A 27,989-nucleotide genomic window follows, 5' to 3' on the forward strand; every position below is an offset into this window, starting at 1 on the left:
CAGACCACATGTAACCACACCAGCCCAGGACCTCCACATCCGGCTTTTTCACCTGCGGGATCATCTGAAACCAGCCATCCGGATAGCTGATAAAACAAAGGAGTATTTCCGTCTGTAATAAAGCCCTTTTGTTTGTTTGGAGAAAACTCATTCTGGTTGGCTGGGCCTGGCTCCCCACTGGGTGGGCTGTACCCATGCCCAGTCATGTGAAATCCATAGATTAGGGTCTAATGAATTGATTTAAATTGACTGATTTCCTTATATGAACTTTAACTCAACAAAACCATTGACATCGTTGCATGTTGCGTTTATATTCTTGTTCAGTATAGTTTTGAAAAGTGTTATACTTACCTTTAATAAAAAATCTTTAAAGAACAATAACTAATACTTGAACAAAAAGAAGGTCATATTTCATCTGTTACCCTTCCTACAGTAAGGGTGAAAGTACAGGGACTGTGAAGTGACCTCCTGGGCTGCAGTTCTCCCTGTACTTCGAATTTTGTCCACTTGGGGAAGGTAGAAAATAAACTGAACTATTATCCAACTCTTTACTGGCTTCTAATGCCACTACTGGTAGGTTATCAGAACTCACAACAAATTATCTACACCAAAAACGAAATGGGAGTAAGGTCCTGTAAAATAAAGGCTTTTCGTTCTGTCTTTGGGATACAGACCATGTCACTCACTAATTTCCAATTTGATAATAATAGCCACACTTATTTCTTAAAAGATGAAATCACTGCACCTACACATTGAATACATTTACATTTACATACTGACAGTTATGTATGAGTTACAGATAATGTCATTATGACTTACCTTGGTCAGTGCTGATTATCTTGCTAGAGGAATGTTTTTGGAGGCTGCTCCTGCATTACTAGCCTACCTCATTCACTCACTCCCTGTCAGGGAGCCCACGTGTCTTGGTGAGGAAAGAGATGGTCTCAGCCTGGGGGAGCCATGGAGATGGACTGGCAATCTGTCATTCTATGGAGAAAAAGGATGACAGGAGAATAGGTTAAGGTGAGTTCATATGTTCAAGTACATCAAGCAAGACTCAAATAACCCCCTTAAAACCCATTCAGGAATTGACACCATATAGCGAGTCCACACACACACACACACTTACCCAGCCACCAGGCCCCACACCACACACACTGAGACGGCAGTGGAGGGCACAGCCACCCCTTCTCCCCTCCACACAAACACACGACAGCTGGGTATGGGACCCTTAGCAAGTCATTGAAGGGCGGGAGATGGTATGTTCAGCTTTGGAAGCTATTGCGGAACCTCAAGGCTGAAGTGAGGCACAAGGTGTGACGTTGACAGAGAGTCTAAAGGCCTCCAGTATACTATAATGCACAGGTCTTGAAGGAGGTAACACACTTTCCAGCTATGTCACCCCTACATCATCACCTTAACAGCTTGACTTTCCCCATATTGTACATGATGCCCTGACAGCTATCTTGAGCTTTAACAGTGTGGCACTTACGAATATAAGACCCCGTGCCCCTTGTCTCAGCACCTTATCAGATATCCACTTAGTCTAATGGAAATTTAAAGGGAGAGTGGAATAGAATGAAATGTTTTTTTGTGAGAATAGAATTGTATTAAGACTGAGTTGATCCATAATTTACACGAAAGATGTTAATAAATAAGGGGGTAGAACTATAAAAGGCTATTTTCCAACGTTTAAATGTGATATTGTCTTTGAAAGTGAAAGCTTTACGAGTATCTGGCCTGTTGGACACATTTTTTCTTGAAGGAGCACTAAATAATTATTTGTAAAATAAAAATATATCTTTCTTTCTTTCAAACTTAGGTATGACGCCCTGGGTGTAAGTTTTGTTAACAACTCATGTAAGTAAGTATTTCACTGTTAGTCCACACCTGTTGTTTACGAAGCATGTGATAAATACAATTTTATTTGATGTTGAGTCCCCCAACATGAGTTGCTTGAGGAAGGTGACTTGTGTTCTTCCATTTGTGGCCTGGAAATATTTACATGAAAAGGTTGCAGCTATTACAATGTCACATGGTGAGGGCCACAGGAGAAGGAATCCAATAAGAATTTCACAGGTTTATATTTGTCCTCAAGGATAAAAAGTAGACAATGCCACGTCAACAAGATGGGGCCTAGGGTTATGCTTACAGTAGATGGGAATCTCGGCGACAATGCATAGGACAGTGACCTTGCCTTTGTGAACAAATGAGGACAGCTGCAGTTGTCTTGCAATGATTTCACACCATGCAAGAAGACTATCATGTCATCTCAATGACCTTAAGCGATCACAACACGCAAACAACAAAGGTGTTCATAAGAGACATCCAAGTTTGTTGCCAAACATTTACTAGAACATAAAATGCAAAACTCAAAAAATGACTACTCCCCCTTACTGGCATTGCTGACATATTGCACCAAAACACTAAATGCAAGGGATTTCCAAAGCTCAAACATACCAGATTGATAAGTGTTGGATATACATGGTGCCTGAAACTGCTCTATAAAGGAGGGTGCTAAAATAGTCTCTGAAATGTCCTAACGTCGTCATGTAGCCATCTCATAAAGTGACAATCCAAAAAAGGAGTTACAGCAAAGGGTGATGCTGTACATGCACCTTGGGATTTTGCTCCCCTCCTCATTGGTCTGAGAAACACACCCTCTACTTCCAAATACAGATCTTCTAAAATAATCAGACTCATTTATTACAATAGATGGCCCATCTCCATATAGGGCTGAGCAACACTCTTTATATAGAGTGATGGAGACCAGGGGAGACAGACTAGGGGGAGACACAAGGCACTGGACATCCTGAAGGTAAGCATATAGAGGCAGTCTGCTGAGGGCAAAGATAATCATCACAGGACCAAACAATTGTCATTACCACACATATGTGTTCAGTTGATTGATATTGTCTTTGTATTTGTCTATTTCATTCTCAGTCGAGATCCTTTCCACCAAACGTATTCAAGGTGTGACCAAGAACAGGTAAGACTTATAGTCTTCTATTAGTATATAGGTATATAGGTTTTTAAATATAGGTTTTACAACCCGCCTCTTAGTGGATTGCATGAAGACTTTCAATGTGTTCCATGAAAACTATACATTACTATACTAATGTTTTATTTTGGTCTGTACTCATCGACCTAGTCAACTTGTATATGATGCACAATACGTCTTTCCCGTATAGTAATTACATGTAGTCAGTGTTATACTAACACAAGCTGTAGATTTGAGCTACAGTGGACTTAGCTACTTTTGGTCTGCTGTGAATCTCACACGTTTTGGTTTATTTTCAATGTGCTATTGGTTTGCTGACCTTCATATTGTTCAGATAGTCTTATCAATCTAGGGTTGTAAATCTGGTAGCCCACCGGGGTTCTGCCTCGACCCTCATGTCTTTTTTAGGCTATTATTTTGGGCCGTGGCTGCGAATCCAACTTTTTCGGCCTCACTCAAAGATGCAGAGCTTTCCGAAGCTTATGTGCAGATCCCGTTCTGCGAAAGTCTATATTCTCTACTTTATGAGCAGAGAACAGGCTACTCAAGCGAATGTCGCTTGTTTAATAATAAAGTTAGATCAAAGCTGAATCAGTGTCTGCAAGATCACATAACAAGCACCGTGCCCATTCGCCTGAGTAGCCTGTTCACTGCATCTAAAGGTGAGAATATGCACACACGCAGCACGTGATCTGCACATGCGCAGAGGCTTCGGGAAGCTCCGGATGTTTTAGCACAGCGGACAAAAAAATCCAGAATAAGTCAGATCCACAGCCACTCCATATATTTTAAAGTAATATTGGTCTGCCATGCTGGTACAGTATACTGTTCATATACAAAACAGACATAAAGTGATACTAATATCCAATATTCCAATTAATTTAGGACTTTGGGGGAAATGTTTGGGACCAACTTTTTAAAATTAATTTAGTGAAGTATTAAGGCAAAATCAAAGGGCTGTAAAACATCCACATTCACGTTGAAGTGTTTAGAAACATATTCGATTCTTATTTACAATAAAAGTGACTCCAAAATGACACAATACATTATTTACCATTAATTTCTGTTGGGCAAAAAAATATCTGAAACAAAACCAAAACGAACTGCAAATGCATCCAGCAAGTTTGTAGAGTCACAAGCTTGATTTAATCATTGCATGCTAGGAATATGGGACCAATTACTAAACTTTTGACTACTTCATTTATAAGAATCTTCAGGTGTCAATCATTTTGATCCCTACCTTTTTGAGGAAAAAAGCATGACTTGTTAAACAAAAATATCTTCCTCTATGCAATTGTATTAGTATAAAATAATACAATTTATTTTCTACAGTCAAGGGTGTCAATAATTTTGAACCCCACTGCATTCAAAGCTGTTTCACAAATTTAAGAATGTGTGACATGTTGATGGCAGAGTTTGGGGTTGGCATTAATTTCAACCTGGTACTGTGTGTAAATAATATCCATACTGCATTCAATGCTCTGTTTCTGTCTGCACAGGTTTAAGAATGGGGGACAGTTTGATGGCAGAGTTTGGTGCCGCAGCTTCCTATCTGCGTAAGTCAGACAAAGAGCGTATGGAATGCCAGACAAGACCCTTTGACATAAAGAGAGAGTGCTATGTGCCAGACCCTGAGGTTGAGTACGTTAAGGCCACAATCACCAGCAGAGATGGGGCTAAAGTCACCGTTGATACTGAGTTTGGAAAGGTAAATATTTCACAATTAAAAATCTTCTTAAAATATACTTTTGGTCATGTAGTGTATGTGGGCACCTGCTTGTCGAACATCTCATTCCAAAATCATTGGCATTAATATGGAGTTGGTCCCCCCTTTGCTGCTATAACAGCCTCCAGTCCACTGGGAAGGCATTCCACTAGAAACATTGCTGCGGAGACATGCTTCCATTCAGTCACAAGAGCATTAGTGAGGTCGGGCACTCATTAGTGAAATCGGGCACTGATATTGGGCGATTAGGCCTGGTTTGCAGTCAGTCAGAATTGTCTAGAATGACATTGTTTGCTGTACCGTTAAGTTTTCCAGTCACTAGAACTAAGGGGCCTACCCCGAACCATGAAAAACAGCCCCGGGCCATTATTCCTCCTCCACCAAATACAGTTGGCACAATGCGTTCTCCTGGTATCCAGATTCGTCAGTTGGACTGCCAGGTGGTGAATCCTGATTTATCACTCCAGAGAATGTGTTTCCACTCCAGAGTCCAATGGCGGCAAGCTTTACACCATTACAGCTGACACTTGGCGATGCATAGTGATCTTAGGCTTGTGTGCAGCTGCTCAGCCATGGAAACCTATCTCATGAAGTTCCCGACGAACAGTTCTTGTGCCGACGTTGCTTCCAGAGGCAGATTGGAACTCGGTAGTGAGTGTTGCAACCGAGGACAGACCATTTTTACGAGCTACCCTCATCAGCATTCGCCGGTCCCGTAAGCTTGTGTGGCCTACCACTCCGCGATGAGCTGCTGTTGCTCCTAAATGTTTCCACTTCCCAATAACAGCACTTACAGTTGACCAGGGCTGCTTTAGCAGGGTAAAAATGTGACTTGTTGGAAATGTGGCATCCCCTACGACAGTGCCACGTTTAAAGTCACAGAGCTCTACTGGAGATTGCATGGCTGTTTGCTTGATTTTATATACCTGTTTGCAACGGGTATGGCTGAAATAGCTGAATCCACTAATTTGAAGGGGTGTCCACATGGTTGTACACTATATATATATAAAATTAAGAGCAGAATCCTGACTTGAGATCTTTAACTTTCATGCAAATCACGCATTACATGTCAATTGATAACTTGTGAAAAATCAAGATAGGATTTGTCTCAAAAGTGAATATCTCTACACCTTGAAAATGAAACAAAATCATTTAATTTGCTCATCTTTCAGACTGTTACTGTGAAGGAGGATGACGTTCACCCCCAGAACCCGCCAAAGTTTGATAAAATTGAGGACATGGCGATGTTCACCTTCCTGCACGAGCCTGCTGTGCTGTTTAACCTCAAAGAGCGTTACGCAGCCTGGATGATCTACGTAAGTCAAGCCTGACTGCTAATATCTCCATTAAATCAAACATTCATTCAAATGAATGAAACTAAATCTGCATCTCCCTCGTCTTCCACAGACCTACTCAGGGCTGTTCTGTGTCACTGTCAACCCCTACAAGTGGCTGCCAGTGTATGATCAGTCTGTTGTCAATGCATACAGAGGCAAGAAGAGGACAGAAGCTCCTCCTCACATCTTCTCCATCTCTGACAATGCCTACCAGTACATGTTGTCAGGTAAAATATCACTTTTCCTTTTCATCTACATTGGTATATCAAATAATTTTTGTGTAATGACACATTTACTGATACTTCTCTTTCAACAGACAGGGAAAACCAGTCTGTTCTTATCACGTAAGTACATCAACCAAAGGTTACATTGATTTGAGGCTATTTAAAATTAAGATAAATTCTGAGACGTTTGTATTTTCAATCCCAGCGGAGAATCCGGTGCTGGAAAGACTGTGAACACCAAGAGGGTCATCCAGTATTTTGCCAGCATTGCTGCTGTCAGTGGAAAGAAAAGCGCTGCTGAAGAAAAAAAGGTAAACAGAAAATAGAATGCAAGTAAAACTTTTGTTTTACTTGTCCGAAAGCTCAAGTCACTTGTCCTTGAAAAGAGTAACAATAAAATAACTATAACGAGGCTATATACAGGGTGTACCAGTACCGAGTCAATGTGCGCGGGTACAGGTTATGACCTGCCGAGCCAGTTGCGGTGACACAGGAATGCCGGTGGAATGTTATTTTAGGACATCGGACATGACAATGTCATTAATACCTGCTAAATAGTTAACTAGCGAGATAGCCAATTCAAAACATATTGTGTAGTTTGGCTGGTTATCTAGTTAGCATGTAAATCTTGGTGGGCAAACTCTATAACATTTTTTGGGATATATTCCAAACAAAGCCACTACACAACACAATACATTAATTGCACTAAAACGGTGACAAACAGTGCCCACAAACTGTTAGGGCCTACATAAAGCTGTCCCGAGAGCGGAGGTTTCTTACATTTAGCCTCATTTAAAAAAAACATTGCTGATAAATAAATGTGGTTTCTACTGACTCCTTGTGGATTTGTGTAACTCGATAAAAAGCATTCTTCTTCAATAATGACAAATGCCGTTTTGACTTTTTAGCCATTATTGAACATTATTACAGTTTTGTTCTGTAGATTGTCATCAAAGACTGTCATTCTCTGGATTTACGGTGCTTTCAAGACAACTGGGAACTCTGAAAAAACAGGGTTGAATCATGATATCAGGGATCTTTAGGTCTGGAAGTCAGAGCTCTAGAAAGAGATCCAAGTTCCTGACTGGAATTCCGAGTTTGACGACCGTTCAAAACACAATTTCCCAGTCAGAATTCATTTTTTCCCCCAGAGTTCCCAGTTGTCTTGAACACACTGAAGTCAGAGATTTCCCAGTTCTGAGTTCCGAGTTGTTTTGAACCAGGCAGAATCCATGATGGATTGACAGAGTGGCCAATGTATTCAACCATTTCTGGCCCATGGTGTTGCTTGTGAATGTTTATCCTTTTAAGCTCAGAAAAGAGACCATTTCAGACAGATGTTTTCAACCCTTAAACCCAGACTTGGACCACACACCCTCTCCCCCGAATTGCAGGCAGGGGAAGCAAAATAGTTATTGTTTTGCATCGCAATTAGCCACTCATTCCTTCGAAATAATTCCTTCCATTGTTGAATTTGCGATGTATGACTTTTGTGTAATGTTTATGTCCAATGACCGATGAGCACCAATACGTTTTGTGTATAATTTATCTTCATATGACAGAGATTGAAAAGATTGTCGACGTGATTCATGATGATGACTGCTTGCCTAGCTAGCTAGCTAAGATTTTGAAAGTATGATGTTGACAACAGTCCAATCAAAGCTACTGTAGATATAACGTGATTTGACATAATTTTATCTTGACCTTGAGCCTTCTTGGACAGGCACATCTAATGTAAATCTATGGCAGCACCCTAGGGAGCTTGAACTACCTAGCTCTCCCTGAAGATTCTGCGATGAGCTAGTGTCCCCATGAGTGACAGAACACAGCCAATCACAGCGCAACTAGAGAAAATTACCAACGTCTACGCTCTGTGCTTTCGCTGGCTGCCCTCCACCACAGGAAGCACTGAGCTAGGTTGAAACAATTTGGACCTGTCTTACTCAAGAGAACAACATGACTTTTCCAGGATTTTCATTGCTGATCAAAATGTTGTTATAATTGCGGAAATAACTCACTAACTAGCAATGTGGCTTTCTTGCGACTGCATGATTGAAAGACCACTCATGCCTGTCAATAATAATTAGTGTGCAACACATTGCATCCAGAGGACACTGATCCACTGATGACACACATTGTGGTTATTCTGTGATTCTTTTTACTTGTCCAGTCGGACAACTTAAATCTATATTCTTCTTGTCCAAATGCTAATGTCGAGCCCTGTGATCATCAATATCTATCCTAAAGTAAACATTTTTTCATGGCTGGTTGAGCATATCAAATCAAATCAAATTTTATTAGTCACATGCGCAGAATCCAACACTTTACAGTGAAATGCTTACTTACGAGCCCCATAACAAACAATGCAGTTAAAAAAAAATACAGATAAAAATAAGAAATAAAGGTAACAAGCAGCTGTAGAATAACAATAGCGAGACTATATACAGTGGTTACCGGTACCGAGTCAATTAGCGGGGGCACCGGTTAGTTGTGGTAATATGTACATGTAGGTAGTTATTAGTGACTATACATAGATGATAACAACAGAGAGTAGTAGGGTTGTAAAAGGGGCAATGCAAAAAAAGCCATTTGATTAGTGTAGTATTGGTGTTCATTGCAGCATTTTCACACTGTATGGATGTTGGTTTCTAGGGGACACTGGAGGATCAAATCATCCAGGCCAATCCTGCCCTGGAGGCTTTTGGTAATGCCAAGACCATCAGGAATGACAACTCCTCTCGATTCGTAAGTTTGGTCTTTGTTTGCAGTCAAAGACCATTCAAATCTTATCCTATATTTTAATCTTATCTGTTATCTTCTCGATTTGAATTTCATAAGGATAAGAATTTCATTAGGATCCCCCATTAGTTGATGTCATGACGTCAGCTAATCTTCCTCGGGTCCATCAGCTAATCTTTCCTTTTGGGACTGTGTGCAACAGACCTGGGTTTAAATACTATTTGTTTTATTTCAAATACTTTCAGTGTTTAATTGAGCCTACCAGATAGGTGGGATTTAAACCCATTCAAGCTCAATCAAGCACACCGAAGGTATTCAAAAAGAAAACTACTACTACTACTTGAACCCAGATCTGGTGTGCTCATTCATTTCTGCTTTTGACAATAACTTACAGGGTAAATTCATCCGAATTCATTTTGGAGTCAGTGGGAAGCTTTCGTCTGCTGACATTGAGACTTGTGAGTACAATAGTATATTTGTTCAGAATTGAAGATCTCTTTGACAGGAAACACATTAATACCAAAAGCACTTTTCCTTCCCGATCAGATCTACTGGAGAAGTCACGTGTAACTTTCCAGCTCAAGGCTGAGAGAGATTATCACATCTTCTACCAGATCCTGTCCCAAAAGAAACCAGAATTGCTGGGTGAGTATTAAATCATCAAACTGTGTACTGAGCAGGCTTGAGGTCCATTCTGAATTAAACTGAACATTTCTGATGAATTCCAATTAAATTCTTATGGTGCAGCCGCGCATGCAGGGTGCTACCCCCCATTCCCAACCGTAAAACTCACAACATAATGTATTGTGATTTATGCCTTCATATTTCCTATGTCCATGAGAAAGTTGCAATTATTTAAATGCCATTTAAGCACACAACATTGACATTTTGATGCACGAAAAACAATCTCCAGGTGCAGTTTTTCTAACCTTGATTAAGACTAATTTGCCGTCCTGTCTATTTCTAATATTACTGTTGTTTTGTTACTTTTATACAATGCCAATTTTCCTAATAGTATGTCATGGTCTATTCCACAGCCTGAACACAATTAAACTGTGCTGTTCAAATATTTTCAGAGATGCTACTCATCACCAGCAATCCTTATGACTACGCCTTCATCTCCCAAGGAGAGATTGCTGTAACTTCCATTAATGATGCAGATGAGCTAATGGCTACTGATGTGAGTAAAACATACTGTATACACTGAGCGTCAAACCCTTAGGAATACCTTCCAAATATTGAGTTGCATCCCCTTTTGCCTTCAGAACAGCCTACAATTCATTGGAGGATGGACTCAACAAGGTGTCAAAAGCATTCCACAGGGATGCTGGCCCATGTTGAATCCAATGCTTCTGAAAATTGTGTCAAATTGGCTGGATGTCCTTTGGGTATTCTTGACAAACACGGAATACTGCTGAGCGTGAAAAACCCAGCAGCAGTTGAAGTTCTTGACACTCAAACCAGCGCCTGGCACCTACTACCATACCCCATTCTAAACGCACTTAAATCTTTTGTATTGCCCATTCAACCTCTGAATGGCACACATACACAATCCATGCCTCAATTGTTTCAAGGCTTAAAAATCCTTGTTTAACCTATCCCCTCCCCTTCATCTACACCGATTGAAGGTGACATTAATCAGGGATGAAATCTTTCACTGAACTCACCTGGTCAGTCTATTTCATGGAAAGAGCAGGTGCTCCTAATGTTTTGTACACTCACTGTATGTGGTAATAATCCAGTTGTTTCCAACTCTCTCTCCAATACAAAACAATGGCTTTTATATCAAAACTAGGATGCCTTTAATGTGCTTGGATTCTCCCAAGAAGAGATTAATGGCATATATAAACTGACTGGGGCCATCATGCACTACGGCAACCTGAAGTTCAAGAATAAGCAGCGGGAGGAGCAAGCAGAGGCAGATGGCACTGAGGGTGAGCACTGATTAAAAACCTCTCACTTTAACATAAAGTAATATTTCAAAAATCTGACGCTCAGAGTGCCTCCTCCAACCATAAAACTTTGCCTTTCCAGATATTGACAAAGCTGCATATCTGATGGGCCTGAACTCTGCTGACCTGGTCAAGGGGCTGTGTCACCCAAGGGTCAAAGTAGGAAATGAGTGGGTCACCAAAGGTCAGAGTGTCGACCAGGTGAGTCTCAAAAAAGTTGTACACGTCCAGGAGATAATAATTTTGAGCATAACACTTCTGTCTAGAGTTGCTAAAATGTTCATGCCTGGGATTCCCCATTGATGATGCCTTTTAGTCCAAGGCCTGATATGTGTCTGGGTAACTGTCCCTAGGCGTTTATGTGGAGTCTATGTTTTGGTAAATTATTTTCTCAATATTTTGTAGGTTAACTACTCCATTGGTGCATTGGCAAAGAAAATTTACGAGAACATGTTCCTCTGGATGGTGATAAGAATCAACCTTTCACTGGACACGAAGAACGCTCGCCAGCACTTCATTGGTGTGCTGGACATTGCTGGCTTTGAGATCTTTGATGTGAGTGATTTGATAAAAGGCCACGTCATGAAACGATTCATCTAAAACATTACAGCTGACAAAATAAAGTAACTGCAAACTTCTATTTCAGTTCAACACCTTTGAGCAGCTGTGCATCAACTTCACTAATGAGAAGCTGCAACAGTTCTTCAACCACCACATGTTTGTGCTGGAGCAGGAAGAATATAAAAAAGAGGGCATTGTCTGGGAGTTCATTGACTTCGGCATGGACTTGGCTGCCTGCATTGACCTCATTGAAAGGGTTGGTGTCTTCAGTGTCGCAGTAGTTTAATTTATATGATTGAATCTTTAGGATTTCAAACATTACACGGGCAATCTTCATAAATGTGCTTCAACAACAAATTTTTCTCATATTTATGCTTTTGCCTTAAAATTCATTTATTTTCATTCATTTTCCCCTTTCAGCCCATGGGTATCATGTCCATCCTTGAAGAGGAGTGCATGTTCCCCAAGGCCAGTGATTCTACATTCAAAGCTAAGCTGTATGACACCCATCTGGGGAAAAATGCATGCTTCCAGAAGCCTAGGATTATTAAGGGTAGACCAGAGGCACATTTCTCCCTGGTTCACTATGCTGGCACTGTTGATTACAACATTGGTAACTGGCTGGTGAAGAACAAGGACCCGCTGAATGAGACTGTGGTCGGACTGTTCCAGAAGTCAAGTCTTAAGTTCCTGGCCAACCTCTTTGTGGGCTATGCTGGTGCAGAAGGAGGTACTATGTGTTTTTAATCGGCAAAGACTACAAACCACAGAAATAAATACAAATGTACATGACAATAATATATTTAATTGATGTCATTATCATACAGCACCTGAAGAAAAAGCGGCTGGAGGAAAGAAGAAGAAAGGCTCTTCCTTCCAGACTGTGTCTGCATTGCACAGGGTAGATCTGACTTTAAATCAATATACTTCTGATGTTTTCAAATGGCAGAAAATAACAAATGTATTATATTTGTGCTAAATTTGACATGTCAGTTTGTTGTGGATTGGCAGGTTAGCATTAAATGCCGTTATGACTCGTGAGGTACTGGGAGTAATTTATGGAAAATTCTACATTTTTCATACTTACAGGAGAACTTGGGTAAACTCATGACCAACTTGAGGTCTACTCACCCTCACTTTGTGCGTTGCCTCATCCCCAACGAGACCAAGACTCCTGGGGCCATGGAGAATCCTCTGGTCATGCACCAGCTGCGCTGTAACGGTGTGCTGGAAGGCATCAGGATCTGCAGAAAGGGCTTCCCCAACAGGATCCTGTATGCTGACTTCAAACAAAGGTACAAATCATTATGCATTTCCTGTCCAAAATAAATTCAACTGTTACCTATTCAAGTGTTCCATTTTTGAAGATAATTGCTTTCTGATTTAAATTCAGATACCGCATCCTCAATCCAAATGCTATCCCTGAGGGTCAGTTCATGGACAACATGAAGGCAGCAGAAAAACTGCTAGGCTCTCTGGACATTGACCACACCCAGTACAGATTAGGACACACAAAGGTACGTTCTCTAAATAGATGAAAAACAACAGCAGCAATTATGGGGTCCAAGCATGACATTAAGAATACAACACCATCAGGTCGACCGGCGCAATGCTGATATACCACTGATCATGCTTACTACATATCATCTGTCTCTAGGCCAAATGGATCAAGTCAAGAGATACAAATATATACTTGGTGTAGCGCCACCATGTAGTAAATCCAGATCTGGCTACATATAAGATATTAAAAGCATTGTGCACATACTGTTTGAGATAGACCGTGCCAAATGTTTTAAATCTTGGTCAACATGCTGGCTGTAAAATCAATTTCTCATTCTAAGGCCACCTTGTGGTCAATGTGTGCCTTTTTCGCACAGAGGCAAGACATCAACAATCTAAACATGACTATAAACATGGGGGATAACACATTCAAGTTATTTGGCAGAAAAATACAATCCTACCGAATACAAGATGATCCAACCACCACATTATGGCCTTTTGTCTCATTAGGTGTTCTTCAAGGCTGGTCTCCTGGGTACCCTTGAGGAGATGAGAGATGACCGTCTCGCTCTTATCATCACTGGAATGCAGGCCCGATCACGTGGACTACTTGCCAGAATTGAGTTCCAGAAAATTGTTGAACGCAGGTTGGAATAAGAGTAGATAAAACTTCTGCAGACAATATGGTGGAGGTGGAAAAGGGTGTATAAAAAGCTACTTCTGTTCCATTTCACAGGGACGCCTTGCTTGTGATCCAATGGAACATTCGTGCCTTCATGGGTGTCAAGAATTGGCCCTGGATGAAGATGTACTTCAAGATTAAACCTCTGCTGAAGTCAGCAGAGACTGAGAAGGAGATGGCGAACATGAAGGAAGAATTCCTGAAGCTTAAAGAGGCTTATGCTAAAAGTGAAGCCCGTAGAAAGGAGCTGGAAGAGAAGATGGTCTCCCTTATCCAAGAGAAGAATGACCTGCAGATCGCTGTCCAAACTGTGAGTAACTTTAACTGAACTACCGTTACATTGCTGCACTCAAATCCTTTGTCAAAATTGCCTTAGCTAACTAGAGAAATGTAAAAACAGAGAAAGAGGATACATGATTTGCTAAATAGGTAAGTACAATCAGTGGAGCATTTGTAGTCTCCAAATATTTTGCCACCAAACAAATTTCTGAGCTTTGGAGAATTTGATATACTTACAATATATTGACACATTGACAGTCAGAAGACACTATTGGTGATGCTGAAGAGAGATGCGAGGGTCTGATCAAGAGCAAAATCCAGCTTGAGGCCAAATCCAAAGAGCTGACAGAAAGACTGGAGGATGAAGAGGAGATGAATTCAGAGCTGACTGCTAAGAAGAGGAAGCTGGAAGATGAGTGCTCAGAACTCAAGAAGGACATTGATGATCTGGAGCTCACTCTGGCTAAAGTGGAGAAGGAGAAGCATGCCACAGAGAACAAGGTAAAAGTTGTTCTTCATTATTGTATTGTTAAAACTCCAATTGATTGTTTTGGATGAAAACGTAATGACATTGTTTCCTTAGGTTAAAAACCTGACTGAAGAGATGGCAGCTCTGGATGAAATCATTGCTAAGCTGACCAAGGAGAAGAAGGCTCTGCAGGAGGCTCATCAGCAAACGTTGGATGACCTGCAGAGTGAGGAGGACAAGGTCAACACGCTGACCAAGGCCAAAGCCAAACTGGAACAGCAAGTTGATGATGTGAGTACCAAATAGGAAATAAAAAACTACAGCAAAATAAGTAAAATCCTGAAATAGCCTACAGCACAATATTGTTTAATTCATCCTTTATCAGCTTGAAGGGTCTCTGGAGCAAGAAAAGAAGGTCAGGATGGACCTTGAGAGAGCCAAAAGAAAGCTGGAAGGAGACTTGAAGTTGACCCAGGAGAGCCTAATGGACCTGGAGAATGACAAGCAGCAAATGGAGGAGAGAATGAAGAAGTAAGATCACAAATCAAAAAATGCTTATAGAATATTATTCAGTAGAACATGCTTTCTCAATAAGCATGTTCTTCTCAATAGGAAGGACTTTGAGATGAGCCAACTCAACAGCAAGATTGAGGATGAGCAGGCCATGGGTGCCCAACTCCAGAAAAAACTGAAGGAGCTGCAGGTATTTCAATAGCATTATTGAAAAGGGAATCTTTCTGTTACACTTGCAGAGTTTTAAAGTAACAAATTACAACTACTCTCGTTAATGTAATTTAGTAGCTTTTCCGGGTATTTTTCAAAGTCAGTCATTTTATTCGAGTTGAGGAAAATGTTTTGTAACAGTATTCTACTTAAGGAAAATATTTCAGTAATCCTTGCACCCGATTTTAATTGCTTTGAATGTTTAATTTATTTTTTAAATATTGCCTTGTTGAAATTCATAAAATAAACTAACTTAGATCCTACTGTACATTCATTTCCTAGAGTACTTTTTCAATTTAATGTATGGAAAATATGTGTAACAACATTCAGATAATTAGCTCATTTTGCTAAGGTTATCAAGCTTAATTAAGTACCCAGAGTACTTTTTAAATTATCTACCGTTTACGTTTACTTGAGAAGGATATTTCAGTACTCTTTCCACCATTGTACACTTGACACTTGTTCTGTAAATCGTAATTCCCTCCATTGCAGGCCCGCATTGAGGAGTTGGAGGAAGAGCTTGAGGCTGAGAGAGCTGCCCGTGCCAAGGTGGAGAAACAGAGGGCAGACTTGGCCAGAGAGCTGGAAGAGATCAGTGAGAGACTGGAGGAAGCAGGTGGAGCCACTGCTGCCCAGATTGAGATGAACAAGAAGAGGGAGGCTGAGTTTCAGAAGGTGCGCAGAGACCTTGAAGAGGCTACTCTGCAGCATGAGGCTACAGCTGCCACTCTGAGGAAGAAAAATGCTGACAGTGTGGCTGACCTGGGAGAGCAGATTGACAACCTTCAGAGAGTGAAGCAGAAGCTGGAGAAGGAGAAGAGTGAGCTCAGGCTGGAGCTGGATGATGTGGCCTCCAACATGGAGCAGATTGTCAAGTCTAAAGTATGTGGTATCACTAAGCAATCAAAACGTGTTATCTGCACATGCTTTTAAATGATGCAATCTAGTAACTGTGTTCTGTCATTCAAACAACAAATCTGTTTTTAGACAAACTTGGAGAAAATGTGCCGCACTCTCGAGGACCAGATGAGTGAATACAGGACGAAAGCTGAGGAAGGACAGCGATCCATCAATGATTTCACCATGCAGAAAGCAAAGCTTCAAACTGAGAATGGTATATTAACTAAAAATCTGGACATTCACAGGAACAGCAACAACAAATAACCAAATAAGTAATATAATTTGAAATAATTAGAATTGCATTAAAACAGGTGAACTTGCCAGACAGCTGGAGGAGAAGGACTCTCTGGTCTCCCAACTGACCAGAGGTAAGCAGTCCAACGTTCAGCAGATTGAAGACCTCAAGAGACAACTGGAGGAGGAAGTCAAGGTATTTATACTAAAAATGCAGTGTCAATAATCAACTTCATCTAACCTCCGGCATTATTTGATTATTTACAAAATGTCCTTACCAGGCAAAGAACGCACTTGCCCATGCAGTGCAGTCTGCTCGCCATGACTCAGATCTGCTGAGGGAGCAGTATGAGGAGGAGCAGGAGGCCAAGTCTGAGCTGCAGCGTGGCATGTCCAAGGCTAATGCTGAAGTGGCTCAGTGGAGAACCAAGTATGAAACTGATGCCATCCAGAAGACCGAGGAGCTTGAAGAGGCAAAGTAAGGACGTTTTCTTACTTTTAAGGCTATTCAACCTTGGCTGAATTAGTGACACACAAAAGTACATAAATGAATTATATTGTATTACCTGACATAGAGCGCATTCGGAAATTATTCAGACCCCTTGACTTTTTCCACATTTTGTTACGTTACAGCCTTATTCTATAAGATGGATTAAATTGTATTTTTCCCTAATCAATTTACACACAATACCCCATAACGACAAAGCAAAAACAGGTTTTTAGAAATTAATGCAAAAAAATTACTGAATCATCCGATTTACATTAATATTCAGACCCTTTACTCAGTACTTTGTTGAAACACCTTTGGCAGCGATTACAGCCTTGAGTATTCTTTGGTATGACGCTACAAGCTTAACACACCTGCATTTGGGAAGTGTCTCCCATTCTTCTCTGTAGATCCTCTCAAGCTTGGGTGGGGAGCGTCGCTGCACAGTTATATTCAGGTCTCTCCAGAAATGTTCGATCAGGTTCAAGTCCGGGCTCTGGCTGGGCAAATCAAGGACATTCAGAGACTTGTCCCGAAGCAACTCCTGTGTTGTCTAGGCTGTGTGCTTAGGGTCATTGTCCTGTTGGAAGGTGAACCTTTGCACCAGTTTTAGATCAGAGTGCTCTTGAGCAGGTTTTCATCAAGGATCTCACTGTACTTTGCTCCGTTCATCTATCCCTAAATCCTGACTAGTCTCCTAGTCCCTGCCGCTGAAAAACATCCCACCACGATGCTTCACCGTAGGGATGGTGCCAGGTTTTCTCCAGACATGACGCTTGGCATTCAGGCCAAAGAGTTCAATCTTGGTTTCATCAGACCAGAGGATCTTATACTCATGGTCTGAGAGTCATTTAGGTGCCTCTTGGCAAACTCCAAGCAGGCTGTCATGTGCCTTTTACTGAGGAGTGGCATCCGTCTGGAAATTCTACCATAAAGGCCTGGTTGGTGGAGTGCTGCAGAGATTGTTGTCCTTCTGGAAGGTTCTCCCATCTCCACAGAGGAACTCTGGAGCTCTGTCAGAGTGACCACAGGGTTATTGGTTACCTCCCTACAAAAGGCCCTTCTCCCCCGATTGCTCAGTTTGGCCGGACGGCCAGCTCTAGGAAGAGTCTTGGTGGTTCCAAACGTCTTTCATTTAAGAATGATGGAGGCTACAGTGTTCTTGGCATCCTTCAATGCTGCAGATATTTTTTTGGTATCCTTCCCCAGATCTGTCCCTCGACACAATCCTCTCTCAGGGCTCTACAAACAATTCCTTCGACCTCATGGCTTGGTTTCAGCTCTGACATGCACTGTCAACTGTTGGACCTTATATAGACAGGTGTGTGTCTTTCCAAATTACGTCCAAACAATTGAATTTACCACAAGTGGACTCCAGTCAAGTTGTAGAAACATCTCAAGGATGATCAATGGAAACAGGACGCACCTGAGCTCAATTTCGAGTCTCATAGCAAAGGGTCTGAATACTTATGTAAATAAGGTATTTCTTTTTTTTTTTTAAGAAATTTGCTAAAATTGATAAAAACTTGTTTTTGTTTTGTCGTTATGGGTTATTGTGTGGATTTGATTATTGTGTATTGTGTAGATTGATGAGAAAAATATATAATTGAATACATTTTTGAATAAGTAGAAAAAGTCAAGTGGTCTGAATACTTTCCGAATGCACCGTACAAAAAAGGCAGATGTCTTAAATATTTCTCATCTATGTTAATCCAGGAAGAAGCTGGCTCAGCGTCTGCAGGATGCAGAGGAGGCCGTGGAAGCTGTTAATGCTAAATGCTCCTCCCTGGAGAAAACTAAACACAGACTCCAGAATGAGATTGAAGATCTCATGGTGGATGTGGAGAGATCCAATGCAGCTGCTGCCGCTCTGGACAAAAAGCAAAGGAACTTCGACAAGGTAAGACAATTAATTGTAGACAAGTCCAATTAGCCTTCATTATAGTACATGATAGAAGCAGCAGGTAGCCTAGTGGTTAGAGAAGTAGGCCAGCAACTTCAGACTGGAAAACCTGGTGCGGAGTGAGCAGGTAACCGGAGGTTTGCTGACATCATCCTACCATCGCCTGCAGTTGTGCCCTTGAGCAAGGCACTTAACCCCCTATAATTGCTTCAGGGTCACAGAACTGCGGATGACCCATTGCTTCCTGCAACTGTGTGTCTCGGGGCTTGGGTTGTGACCGTCTTTCCTCTGTAAGTTAATGGACAATAAAGTACATCTTATCCTAATCATATACTGTACTGAAACCACGTATCTTTCCAGGTCCTGGCTGAGTGGAAGCAGAAGTTTGAAGAGGCTCAGACTGAGCTAGAGAGCTCCCAGAAAGAGGCCAGATCTCTCAGCACTGAACTCTTCAAACTCAAGAACTCTTATGAGGAATCTCTGGATCATCTGGAGACGATGAAGAGAGAGAACAAGAACCTTCAAGGTCAGAGGATATGCATTATTAGATGCACGGCACAGGGGGAGCCCACGTTTCATGGGGGGACACGGGACTTTCCTTGATTTCAAGGGCACAATTCACAATTGTTACACTGATCTAAAACAATGCATACATCCGCGATGCTTTAGGATAGAAAACAAGCAGCAAACTGCCAGAGAAAGGCACAACTCTGATGCATATGGGAATGTATTTGGTTGTCTCTATGACATTCAGAAGCTGAGCCATGACCTTCTAAAGTCGAGGAGTTAAAAAAATTGTACTTCGTTTGGGAAGTCATCTTCAGTGAGGGCCCAAAAAGGTGACACGTTTTTTTTTTGCACAGAAACTTGCTGCTTTAAAGTGAACATTTCTAGTGACTTTCAGGCTTGATCCCTTATTGAAATGCAGGTTTAAACTGTGTACTAATTAAACCACAAAGATTATTATTGACATGATCAGTCTCTGTGTAAACTAAAAAGTGGTTAATGTGAACCTAACTCATAGCTAAAAATGTTAAGGAAAGCTATCAAATGTTATTTGTTGCCTAGGCTTTACTGCAAATGACACTCAAGTCCACAGAATAAACAACTGATACTGCAGTTAGCCATGACAGCCTTTATAATAGAATGCATGTGACCACAAACACACACTAAATATTGCACCTGGGAAAAAAACATTGTAAAGTACAAACAAACATACATTCTATTTCTGCTCTATTACAGTGACTACGATTATAGTCGCAGTGGCCTAAGGTACTGCATCGCAGTGCTAGAGGTGTCACTAAAGACCCTGGTTTGATCCCAGGCTGTGTCGTAGCCAGCCGCGACAGGGAGACCCATGATGCGGCTCACAATTGGCCCTGCGTCGTCTGGGTTTATGGGAGGGTTTGGCTAGCCGGGATGTCCTTGTCCCATCGCGCTCGAGGGACTCCTTGTTGCGGGCTGGGTACATGCATGCTGACTTTGGTCGCCAGTTGTATGGTGTTTCCTCTGACACATTGGAGAGGCTAGCTTCCGGGTTAAGCGAGCAGTGTGTCAAGAAGCAGTGCAGTTTCGTACTGCTTGAGGACGCATGGCTCTCGACCTTCGCCTCTCCCGAGTCCGTATGGGAGTTGCAGCGTTGGGACAGTACTCTAACTACCAATTGGATATCACGAAAAAGGGGTAAAAAGTCAAAACAAAAGAAATATATAACATTCACTGAGTAAAAAGTAAAATACTCACAAAATGTTACAGTATGCGAAGTTCAACACAACAAAATGTGAGAAAAAGGGAAAGTGTATGGTGTTCCTTTCACCACTATAGTGGCATCCAACTTAAGCCAGGCCAAGCTCTAGCTACACTTGATTCCTGAAACCACTTGTTTAACAAGCAACGCCTCATTTTCACCAAATTCTCTCATTCTGAAAATTAACCACATAGAGGGAAAACATTAGTTTATATCTATATCTTTTTTTGGACACCGATTGTGGCCAAATGTATTATTTTTTTTAACCTATATTTAACTAGGCAAGTCAGTTAAAGAACACATTCTTATTTTCAATGACGGCCTAGGAACTGTGCGTTAACTGCTTGTTTAGGGGCAGAACGACAGATTTTTACCTTGTCAGCTCGAGGATTCAATATTGCAACCTTCCGGTTACTAGTCCAACGCTCTAACCACCTGCCTTACATTGCACTCCATGAGGCCATGGCAGGCTGACTACCTGTTACGCGAGTGCAGCAAGAAGCTAAGGAAAGTTGCTAGCTAGCATTAAACTTATCTTATAAAAAACAATCAACCTTAACATAATCACTAGTTAACTACACATGGTTGATGGTATTACTAGTTTATCTAGCGTGTCCTGAGTAGCATATAATAGATGCGATGCCTGTTCACTTCTCATCGATTCACAGCCTACTTCTCCAAATGGGTGATGATTTAACAAGCGCATTCGTGAAAAAAGCTCTGTCGTTGCACCAATGTGTACCTAACCATAAACATCAATGCCTTTCTTTAAAATAAATACACAAGTATAAGTTTTTATACCTGCATATTTAGTTAATATTGCCTGCTAACATGACTTTCTTTTAACTAGGGAAATGTGTCAAATTGTGTTCCGTGCAAGCAGTTTGGGCCACCTGGCTCATTGCGAAGTGTGTGAAAACCATTTATTCCTAACAAAGACCGTAATTCATTTGCCAGAATTGTACATAATTATGACATAACATTGAAGGTTGTACAATGTAAAAGCAATATTTAGACTTGGGGATGCCACCCGTTAGATAAAATACAGAACGGTTCCGTATTTCACTAAAAGAATAAACCTTTTGTTTTCGAAATTATAGTTTCCGGATTTGACCATATAAATGACCCAACGCTTGTATTTCTGTGTGTTATTATGTTATAATTAAGTCTATGATTTGATATTTGATAGAGCAGTCTGACTGAGCGGTGGTAGGCAGCATCAGGCTCGTAAGCGTTCATTCAAACAGCACTTTCGTGCATTTGCCAGCAGCTCTTCGCTGTGCTTCAAGCATCGAGCTGTTTATGACTTCAAGCCTATCAACTCCCGAGATTAGGCTGGTGTAACCGATGTGAAATGGCTAGCTAGTTAGTGGGGTGCATGCTAATAACGTTTCAATCGGTGACGGCACTCGCTCTGAGACCTTGAAGTAGTTGTTCCCCTTGCTCTGCAAGGGCCGTGGCATTTGTGGAGCAATGGATAACAATGCTTCGAGGGTGGCTGTTTTCGATGTGTTCCTGGTTCGAGCCCAGGTAGGGGCAGGAGAGGGACGGAAGCTATACTGTTACACTGGCAATACTAAAGTGCCTCTAAGAACATCCAAAAGTCAAAGGTATATGAAATACAAATGGTAAAGAGATAAATAGTCCTATAATTCCTATAATAACTGCAACCTAAAACTTCTTACCTGGGAATATTGAAGACTCATGTTAAAAGGAACCACCAGCTTTCGTATGTTCTCATGTTCTGAGCAAGGAACTTAAACGTTAGCTTTTTTACATGGCACATATTGCACTTTTACTTTCTTCTCCAACACTTTGATTTTGCATTATTTAAACCAAATTGAACATGTATCATTATTTATTTGAGGCTACATAGATTTTATTGATATATTATATTAAGTTAAAATAAAAGTGTTCATTCAGTATTCTTGTAATTGTCATTACTACAAATAAATAAATAAATAAAAATTGGTCGATTAATCGGTATCGGCCCTTTTGGTCCTCCAATAATCGGTATCGGCGTTGAAAAATCATAATCGGTCGACCTCTAGTCAGTAGTGATCAAAACGTCCATATTAGACAAAAACATTTATAAAAAATTATCATTGAATCTATACGAATCAAGTATGTTACCTATTTTGGATTCAAAACTAATTTTGCCTAAAGGTGACTAGTTTGCATCCCTGTATCTTATACAATGTGTGACTCTGTCACTATCAAATCTATTCACTTTCTATAAAAGAGAATATGTATAATTAAATTGAGTTTATATAAATTATCATAATAAAACATATTTGGTCGCGGAATAACACTTGGGGAAATTGGGTCAATTTATTATCCTTCTTTATTATTATTATCCTTTGTCTTCTTCTCCTTCTTCTTATCACTAAATAGCATAACCTAGACAATTAAAGATGGAAAATACAACAACATCAGAGATAACAAATATTCTGATGAACAATTACATTTTTCCACAGAGGAAATTTCTGACCTGACTGAGCAACTTGGTGAGGGAGGAAAGAGCATCCATGAGCTGGAGAAAATCCGTAAACAGCTGGAGCAGGAGAAGGCTGAGATACAGTCTGCTCTAGAGGAAGCTGAGGTAAGAATAGAAAACATTTACTGATAGTGAAAGTACCAGAATTGAATTGTAAAATCTTCTAAACTATGGGTGGCTGTGGTCTCATAGGGCTCCCTAGAGCATGAGGAGGGCAAGATCCTGAGAGCACAGCTGGAGTTCAATCAGGTCAAAGCTGACATTGAACGGAAGCTGGTGGAGAAGGATGAGGAGATGGAGATGAATAAGAGGAACCAGCAGAGAGTGGTGGATACCCTGCAAAGTTCCCTGGAGTCAGAGACTCGCAGCAGGAATGAAGCTCTCAGGCTGAAGAAGAAGATGGAGGGAGATCTCAATGAGATGGAGATCCAGCTCAGCCAGGCCAACAGGCAGGCAGCAGAGGCCCAGAAGCAACTTAAGGGTCTTCATTCCCATCTGAAGGTAACACCTCCACACCATTGTGAATTAAAAACATTGCTTGTGCCTTCACAAAAAGCCAAACCACACTGTGACACAAAATATAGTAAAATCATAAATTCTCTCTACAGGATTCTCAAATGCAGCTGGATGATGCTCTTCGTGGCAATGATGATCTGAAGGAGAACATTGCTATTGTAGAGAGACGCAACAATCTGATGCAGGCTGAACTGGATGAGCTGAGAGCCATGGTGGAGCAGACTGAGAGAGGCCGCAAACTGGCTGAGCAGGAACTGCTGGATGTTAGTGAGAGAGTTCAGCTGCTGCACTCACAGGTAAGACGGTAATAGATAACAATTCGTGTTCTCCTTAAAATGTCTGCGATTTGAGATTTGTTGAGGTTATATTAAAAGGAATTTGTCATATATATGTGTAGAACACCAGCCTGTTGAGCCAGAAGAAGAAGCTAGAGGGTGACACATCCCAGCTTCAGAATGAAGTGGAGGAGGCTGTGCAGGAGTGCAGAAATGCTGAAGAAAAGGCCAAAAAGGCCATTACTGATGCTGCCATGATGGCAGAGGAGCTGAAGAAGGAGCAGGACACCAGTTCTCATCTGGAGCGCATGAAAAAGAACATGGAGCAGACCATCAAGGACCTGCAGCACCGCCTGGATGAAGCTGAACAAATTGCCATGAAAGGTGGCAAGAAGCAGATCCAGAAGCTGGAGTCCAGAGTAAGTGTCTGAGGCCCAGCTACATAATATTCTATTAATTCTAAATCATTTTTTCATATTTATAGTCATATTTCTAGCTTTAATATTAAAAGCAGTGGTAACTAACAACGTAAATGGAATTAATGTGTTAACGTTCATAATTTCTTTCTAGGTGAGGGAGCTAGAGAGTGAAGTGGAAATGGAGCAAAGGAGGAGCAGTGATTCTGTGAAAGGTGTCCGTAAATATGAGAGACGCATCAAGGAGCTCACCTACCAGGTACATCATATATTTTAATTTGACAGTGCATTATTAACACGCTAAGAATCAAATGTAAGACACACCAATGACAATTTTTTTCCTTTCGTTTTGGGTACAGACTGAGGAAGACCGTAAGAATATGTCCCGTCTTCAAGACCTGGTGGACAAACTGCAGCTGAAGGTCAAATCCTACAAGAGAACTTCAGAGGAGGCTGTAAGTAGAAAATGTTCCATCATCCAACTAATACATCTGTAATTCTCAAATTGTTGTGTTTTCTAAAAACTTAAATCATGCTTAAAACATTTCACAGGAAGAACAAGCCAATTCTAATTTGGGCAAGTTCCGCAAGATTCAGCATGAACTGGATGAGGCAGAGGAGAGGGCTGATATTGCTGAGTCTCAGGTTAACAAGATGAGAGCCAAGAGTCGTGATTCTGGCTCCAAGGTCAGTAAAGTTACTCTTTCAAGAGTCTGAAAGGATCATTTGCAAACATCCCATGTACTGTAGATGGCAAAAAACGAAACTTGGAATAGCTTTAAGGCATATTTCATCAAATAGCTATTCGCATTATCGTTATTTATATTCCTGTTTCCCTTTAATTTAATTGTGTCTCATCCTAAAATTATTTTAGATTACTCCTTGAATTTGTGCCACAAACAGGTTTAACAATTTTCTGCAGTACATCCTGTAGTTGAAGAGCAGCAATCTATTGAACTTAGTAGGAAATCAAATAAATGTATTGCCCAAGATTATCATAATACATTAACAAAGTCCATCAGGGATTTGTATTTTCCTTAAACTTTCTGAAGAGGCAACGCAGGAATGCCCTTTCTTTGTGTGCGTGCTTGTCTACCACTTTGTATAGCTGTTAGTGATGATGCTAATAATGATAACCGTCATCTGGTAGATGGAAAGGGTTTCCCAAAAGCATTCTCAATTTAAATGTTAACTACAAAGTAAGCCTACCTGGTATCATGATAATTTGCATCTATCCAGTGGCAATCTTTTTTTGTTGCAAACTCCGTAATTACATGTGTGGTACAGAAACACCACTAACCAAACAAGTCTCTTGCTGGTGCCCAGTTGAATTAAATGGTATCTACACCCAAAAATGAAAATGTATTAGATTTTTCCCAGACCTCAAAAGTGGTCTCCTGATGCAGTTAAACCATTGTTGTGGACTTAGAACATCCAATTTAGTTGTTTTTCTATTAAAAATGTGCAATTTTGAGGGCAAAAAAACAGAAACCTGGATTGACAAAACAGAAAAAAATTAATTTGGAAAATAACTGAATTATTGCAAAAAATGTAACAGATTTCATAGGGCCCTAACTTATTATTTTTTTGTGACCATTGAAGTCTTTAATTGCACATAATGGCTCTAATAAATGTTTTGTATACTCTTGAGTGTATTACACAGTAAGGTGAATCAGGTACTTGTTTAGTATCTGTATAGGGACAGCATGAAGTTCATAGTGTATTCCATACCAGGAGGGGTTGCATTAATGCAGAATTCTGCGTCTACACACAGAAAAAAAAGTATAAAACACTTTTGTAAATGTACTGTAGATCTAAAATGTTTCTTATTGTCATTTCTGCTCGGCTTCTGACTAATGTTATGCTTCAGTTGCACTTCCCCACTCAGATAAGAAATCCTTGCTCATGTGGTTAGACCAATCAAATTCCTGCATTCACTAACAGGCATTCTATCAGCAGATAGCACTCTGACTGATGTGTAGCTACTTTTCTCCAATTCTCTGTGTACTTTACTCTGGTAAAACACAAGATTAACAAAACATTAGGAAATACAGTTGGCTACATTCTTTCTATGATAAACATGAGAAATATGATGACCATTCATCATTGTTGCAAAAAATCCAAATTTACTTGTTTAGCTGCTACCCAAAATAGCATTGCACGTCTGTTGTCATCACTAAAAAAATGTTTAACCTTTATTTAGCTTGGTAAATCAGTTAACACATTCTTATTTACAATGATGGCCTACACAAGCCAAACCCTAACAACACTGGGCCAATTGTGCGCCACCCTATGGGACTCCCAAACACGGCCGGTTGTGATACAGCCTGGAATCGAACCAGCGTATGTAGTGACAATTCTAGCACTGAGATGCAGAGCCTTAGACCCCTGTGCCACTCGGGAGCTTGAAAATTAAGCTTTTTTCTGCTGAATGTGTAGGAAAGGAAAACTATAGTTGCATGCCCCTGATCACTCTATTGAAGCAAAGGAAACCTATGGACTTTCGATATAAAACGCAAAACTAAATGGGTACATTTTTTTTTTGATGGTCTGATGGTTTTGAAAATACAGATTTCTAAAAACTAACACAAACCATTTACCATAATATACATACTGTACATACCTGTTGAAGTTTCCAAACATATAATTTTAAGGACACAGTATATGGCAGTATAAAATGTTTTGCTTCACACAGTAATATTAAAAAAAAAAAAATGCTCATGATCAATCCATCTTCTCTGTCACAGAAAGGAAAGGATGAAGAGTGAGTCCAAGAGTTGTGATGCCAGCTGTCAGGTCAGTTCTTTCCATCAAAATAATTATATTGATTATCATTTTCAAATTCCCTCATGTCGACAGCTTCTACCTCAATAGCTTTGTAAGTATTTGATGTCAAACAGCTATACTATCATTCACATGACATATTTTTATACTCACTGAGTGTACAAAACATTAGGAACACCAGCGCTTTCCATGACATAGACTAAGCAGGTGAATCCAGGTGAAAGCTATGATCCCTTATTTATGTCACTTGTTAAATCCACTTCAATCAGTGTAGAGGAAGGGGAGGAGCCCAGTTAAATAATAATTTTAAAGCCTTGAGACAGTTGAGACATGGATTGTGTATGTGTGCCATTCAGAGGGTGAATGGGCAAGACAAAAATGTAAGTACCTTTGAACGGGGTATGGTAGTAGGTGCCAGGCGCACCAGTTTGAGTTTGTCAAGAACTGCAACGACGCTGGGTTTTTCACGCTCAACAGTTTCCTGTGTGTATTGAGAATTGTCCACCACCCAAAGGACATCGAGCCAACTTGTCACAACTGTGGGAAGCATTGGAGTCAACATGGTCCAGCATCCCTGGAATGAGATTAATTGAGGCTTTTCTGAGGGCAAAGGGGGTTGCAACTAAATATTATGAAGTATTCCTAATGTTATGTACACTCATTATAAAACAGAATCAAATATGAATTGGATTATTGTTTACTTTTAACCAATTTTTCAACATTATTTCTAAAGCATAATGGTTTCAGTGGTCACTTTCTGTGCAATAGCAAGCAAAACTGTTTTTGTAAATTATTTATAAGATTTTATTGTAAGATTTAAACATAAATGAAGAACAGTATTTAATAATAACGTTTTCAGAAGCACATTTTCTCAACCTTTATCTATCTTCTTTGTCACAGAAAGAACATGATGAAGAGTGAAGCTCTCAGATGGACCTTTCTGAAAATGTCCTGACTGTAGTGCTTTAGTTTTCTATATTCTCCATGTAACATGAGCGGAATAAAGAATAAACTAAATTTAAAATAGCCCCTCTGTG

General features: G+C 40.5%; 1 protein-coding gene across 1 annotated transcript; it reads left to right on the forward strand.

Moving 5' to 3' along the window:
- The first annotated feature begins 2,759 nt into the window (after window positions 1-2,759).
- On the forward strand, window positions 2,760-27,952 carry LOC135522928 (myosin-7-like). Its single transcript, XM_064949637.1, has 40 exons — window positions 2,760-2,818; window positions 2,944-2,989; window positions 4,501-4,709; window positions 5,900-6,043; window positions 6,135-6,291; window positions 6,381-6,408; window positions 6,494-6,599; window positions 8,941-9,033; window positions 9,422-9,485; window positions 9,574-9,672; window positions 10,104-10,207; window positions 10,823-10,961; window positions 11,062-11,180; window positions 11,385-11,534; window positions 11,626-11,796; window positions 11,961-12,270; window positions 12,368-12,441; window positions 12,630-12,835; window positions 12,934-13,057; window positions 13,551-13,687; window positions 13,777-14,032; window positions 14,260-14,502; window positions 14,585-14,761; window positions 14,856-15,001; window positions 15,083-15,173; window positions 15,686-16,075; window positions 16,181-16,307; window positions 16,405-16,523; window positions 16,609-16,805; window positions 18,531-18,714; window positions 19,078-19,243; window positions 22,942-23,066; window positions 23,154-23,462; window positions 23,570-23,773; window positions 23,875-24,171; window positions 24,323-24,427; window positions 24,528-24,623; window positions 24,721-24,855; window positions 26,916-26,964; window positions 27,853-27,952. The coding sequence occupies exons 3-39, from the start codon at window positions 4,509-4,511 to the stop codon at window positions 26,934-26,936; spliced, it is 5,814 nt and encodes a 1,937-aa protein (XP_064805709.1). The 5' UTR covers window positions 2,760-2,818; window positions 2,944-2,989; window positions 4,501-4,508; the 3' UTR covers window positions 26,937-26,964; window positions 27,853-27,952.
- The last annotated feature ends 37 nt before the right edge of the window (window positions 27,953-27,989 follow it).

The sequence above is a fragment of the Oncorhynchus masou genome, chromosome 30 (assembly GCF_036934945.1).
Source record: "Oncorhynchus masou masou isolate Uvic2021 chromosome 30, UVic_Omas_1.1, whole genome shotgun sequence".
NCBI lineage: Eukaryota > Metazoa > Chordata > Actinopteri > Salmoniformes > Salmonidae > Oncorhynchus > Oncorhynchus masou.

Bases quoted from the DNA above. Each gene is read 5' to 3' on its own strand.
- LOC135522928 (XM_064949637.1), top strand. From the start codon at position 4,509: ATGGGGGACAGTTTGATGGCAGAGTTTGGTGCCGCAGCTTCCTATCTG. The intron at 6,600-8,940 runs GTAAACAGAAAA...GTTGGTTTCTAG, and splicing joins GCGCTGCTGAAGAAAAAAAG to GGGACACTGGAGGATCAAAT. The intron at 11,181-11,384 runs GTGAGTCTCAAA...AATATTTTGTAG, and splicing joins AAGGTCAGAGTGTCGACCAG to GTTAACTACTCCATTGGTGC.